The sequence below is a fragment of the Acyrthosiphon pisum genome, chromosome X (genome assembly GCF_005508785.2).
Source record: "Acyrthosiphon pisum isolate AL4f chromosome X, pea_aphid_22Mar2018_4r6ur, whole genome shotgun sequence".
Lineage (NCBI taxonomy): Eukaryota > Metazoa > Arthropoda > Insecta > Hemiptera > Aphididae > Acyrthosiphon > Acyrthosiphon pisum.
Genome location: NC_042493.1, coordinates 90,471,860 through 90,475,613, shown reverse-complemented (window position 1 = coordinate 90,475,613; position 3,754 = coordinate 90,471,860). Strand labels below are relative to the sequence as shown.

Below are 3,754 nucleotides of genomic sequence, written 5' to 3'. Positions count from 1 at the left end.
TAAACGTGATCTGCTGATCTTACATTCGCAATGTTACGCACTTGTAAGACGGTGACAACAAATGCAAGTGATACGTCCTCTTAATACAATTATTTTAAAATGTAAATGTTACATAAACTCATGCGAACAATTATTAAATTAATTCAGGCCAAATCCAAGACAATTTGAAAATCGGGAAGAAACTGAAATTGTTAATCATCCTACTTATGGTAATTATTATCTTTATTTATTTTTTTCAGAAATTTGTTCATTGTAACTTAATTACATTTTATATTATTATTAATAAGCAGTCTTGTAATGTATTTAAGCGAATGTATTTAAATACAAGAAATGTATTTAATTAAATACCAGTCTTGTAAAAAATTATTTTTAAATACAGATATACCTAAATATTTTTTTTTATTTTACTGATTCATTTGTACAACTAGTTAAGAAGATTAAATTTGTAATTAGTAACTATTAATATAAATTGACACATTTAAAAATCATTAAAACTTTGTTTGTGCTACCTATTTAATTTTATATTGAAAAATTAAAACTAATAATAATTTGTTATAATATTTTAATATTAATTAAATAATTAATAGTTTTAATGAAAATATATATAATGTAAAATTTTTAATAATTTGATTTTTAAAAACAATTTGAAATGGATGAATAGTTTTCTTGATTTTCGAAAATTATTTACATGGCAATACTTGATTTTCAAGTATCAATACTTCCAAAACAGTATTTTAAATTACAATGCAATTAAATACATAGTATTTAGTATAATTCTTAAATTAAGTATATGGTAAGTATTTTAAATACTCTCTTGATAGTATTTATATTTGAAAATCTAATACTTTTAAGATTTTCAAAATTCAAAAGATCATTTCAGATTGTTTTCTGATCTTCGTTAATTATTAAAAAATTATTTATCATATTATATTTCATTATAACAGTTTAATGTTTTAATTAATAACCAAGTATTTCAGAATAAAATATACAATTTTTCTACTTATTTCCATTTTTCTCTATAAAATTAAGTAGTAAAAACTTCTAACCATAATTAAATGTGACGTAACAATTTTAAATTAGTCATTACTATAATTACAAAATGTATTTTAATACCTACTTGTATTAATATATAAGTAAAATTAAAAAAAGTGTTTAAAAAGTATTTAAATGTATGCCAATTATTTGTATCTGTTCTTAAATACATTTTTTTTAAGTATTTTAATACAATTTATAATGTATTTAGACTGCTTATTACTGATAACACAAGCGTTGAATCAAATTAAATGTAATACGCCTAGATATTTTTATTTATAAATTAAATATTATATGAACATGTTTTAAAATATTTAATAATTGATGCATTTTCTGTTAATTAGATACACCAATGGTTTCTTCATTTCAATTTACTAATGAAGCCGAAAATCATTATTTTACATTTCAAGAAGCTTCGGAGTCAATACCACCTGTAAGTTATAACTAATTATTATTAATTATAGTTATTTTGTTTCTTCGAGGACAGACAATTTAGTGATCAATAAATCGTTTATTGAGTCTCATTAAATGTTATTTAGATTCTGAGTGGTCAGTAAGGAAACTTGGTTTTATGCTTTTGGTATATTACATTCTTAAATAATTGTAGTGTACATCGTTGACAGTTGCTTATAAAATATTTAAATTGTATACTATAGATAATATGCAATAGTATTCGGTTTTTAAGTGCAAGATATAAATTAATAGAATTGAAATAATAATATTTGAATCTAGAAGTTTCATATTTAATAATTAAATAGTAAAATAAGTTATAAATTTGATGTTGGTTGGCTAACTATTTAATTTTTTTTTATTATGAGATATATATTTTAAATGTTATTTTTCTGCATGTACATTTTGTTTTACTAAGCGGACGTGACACCTGAATGTATTGTCTTCATATCACGTCTTCTTAAAAACAATCGTGAAATTTTATTTATCACAATTTTCAATTTCTTATCTATATTGAATAAATAACATACCAGTGTAAAACCAATCGCTCTCTTGCTCCACAACAGTAAAATTATGAAAGATAAAAAAATATTCTGTTTGTGGGAACTAACTCTCGATTATTATTATTATTATTATCATTTGGCACATTCAAGTTTCAACTGGTTCCAAATCTAGTTGAACCTACAACTTGGTGTAAAATTAATACATGCATAATAATAAAATAATATTATTGTCTATCGATAACATTGTAATAATTATGCCATATAATCTGGTGTCTGGCCATCCATAAGTACTTTTTCTCCTATCACTCGATCGGCGTTTACTTTGCAGAGGTTTTTCTCGGGCCTTATTTGTTTTTCAATAAATTGACATTCTGTCGAGATAACAGGCAGGCGGCGGCGGCAGCAGTGATGGCGGACCGTGGTAGCTCCTGCTCAAGTGTGGGAAGAGAGCGATCGGACGACGAATACAATTTATATACATAACTGTGTCATCGACGTGTAAAGGGAAAAAAATCGGACGAACCTCGAGACGTCGTGATAACGAATAATAAAAATACGGATAAGTACAGATAACACGCATTTGGAGGCGGTCGCGTCGTCGCCCGTTGCCTCCATGGTTTTTTGTTTCGTCGACCAGTGAAAACGGTTACAGTTCAATTACAGTCGTTAAAAAAGAAAAAATAAAGAAAAGAAGAAAAAGTAACACGCGTATGGAAAAAAAAACAATCGAACGAAAACAACAAACAAACGAAAATGGCTTGACGCACAAATATGAGCTTGACGTCGGAAATTGTACTCTGCCCGTGAACCCGCATAACATTATCGGCGATATGAGATGGGTCGGAAAACCGAAATATTTCGTTTTCCGCGATAATGATTACGACGGCATCACGTCTCCGCCGCGGCTCGCGCGCGTTTTCGTGTCCGACGTCCGCGACGATCACCACCAACCGCCGCCGCCGCCTGTCCGGGACGTACCCACGATCCCCGCGCGCGGCGGGGCAGGGCGGGCGGTCGCTCGCGCGCACGCGCATCGGCGTCCCGCTAGTGTCATAGATTATCCAGCTGCCAGCCAGCAGCACCGTCGGGCAGGCGGCGGCGGTCCCCGACACCACTCGGCAGCCAGTACAAGCGCCGCGACGGAATACTTGTGCGCGCCACCAGTGTGTTGTCTACTCGGCCCGTACCACTGCTCTGTGCATGTGACGCGCGCGCGAATTTTTTTTTTATTCCAAACGAAACGGCCGAGCGTGCAACAGTAGCAAACGAAAACAAGAAGATTACCGATATTGTCATTAAAATACTACTACTAGAACTGGATGTAACTGCTGTTGCTGCTGCGAAGACGACGACGACGACGACGACGACGACGAGACGACCAAAACGACGACGACGACGAGAACGACACGACGACGACGACAACACGACAACGGCGGCGGCGACGGAGGCGGCTACAAAACGACCGCTTCACTCGGTCCGCGTTCAATTTGCGCGATATTTTTGCCAATTTCTATCGTAACATTATCGGTACTGTACTTACATAATACACACAAAGACACACATACACACACACACACGCACACGCACACACACACACACACACATACACACACACACACCACAAACAACATAAGTTAATGCATAATATCGTATAAACAAACGCGCGTAGCTTTCGCAATAACACAACGTCGACAGAAACAGCGAGCGGCGGTAGCGGCAGTGATCTTCAAACGATTTTAACGATATTATATGCGTTGTCGTGGTCTGCG

The 3,754-nt window shown here is 33.2% G+C and overlaps 1 protein-coding gene across 5 annotated transcripts in view; it reads left to right on the top strand.

The window, feature by feature from the left end:
* Positions 1–3,754, top strand: part of LOC100162345 — a 32,490-nt gene that overhangs the window by 11,545 nt on the left and 17,191 nt on the right. For all 5 annotated transcript variants that reach the window (XR_001680424.2, XR_001680425.2, XR_001680423.2 and 2 more), the window contains exons 9-10: positions 148–209; positions 1,377–1,465. Coding sequence is in view for 2 of the 5 variants with exons in the window: in XM_016809089.2 (XP_016664578.1) it covers positions 148–209; positions 1,377–1,465 (151 nt within the window). In the remaining 3 variants the exon portion in view is untranslated. The remainder of the gene's footprint in view (positions 1–147; positions 210–1,376; positions 1,466–3,754) is intronic.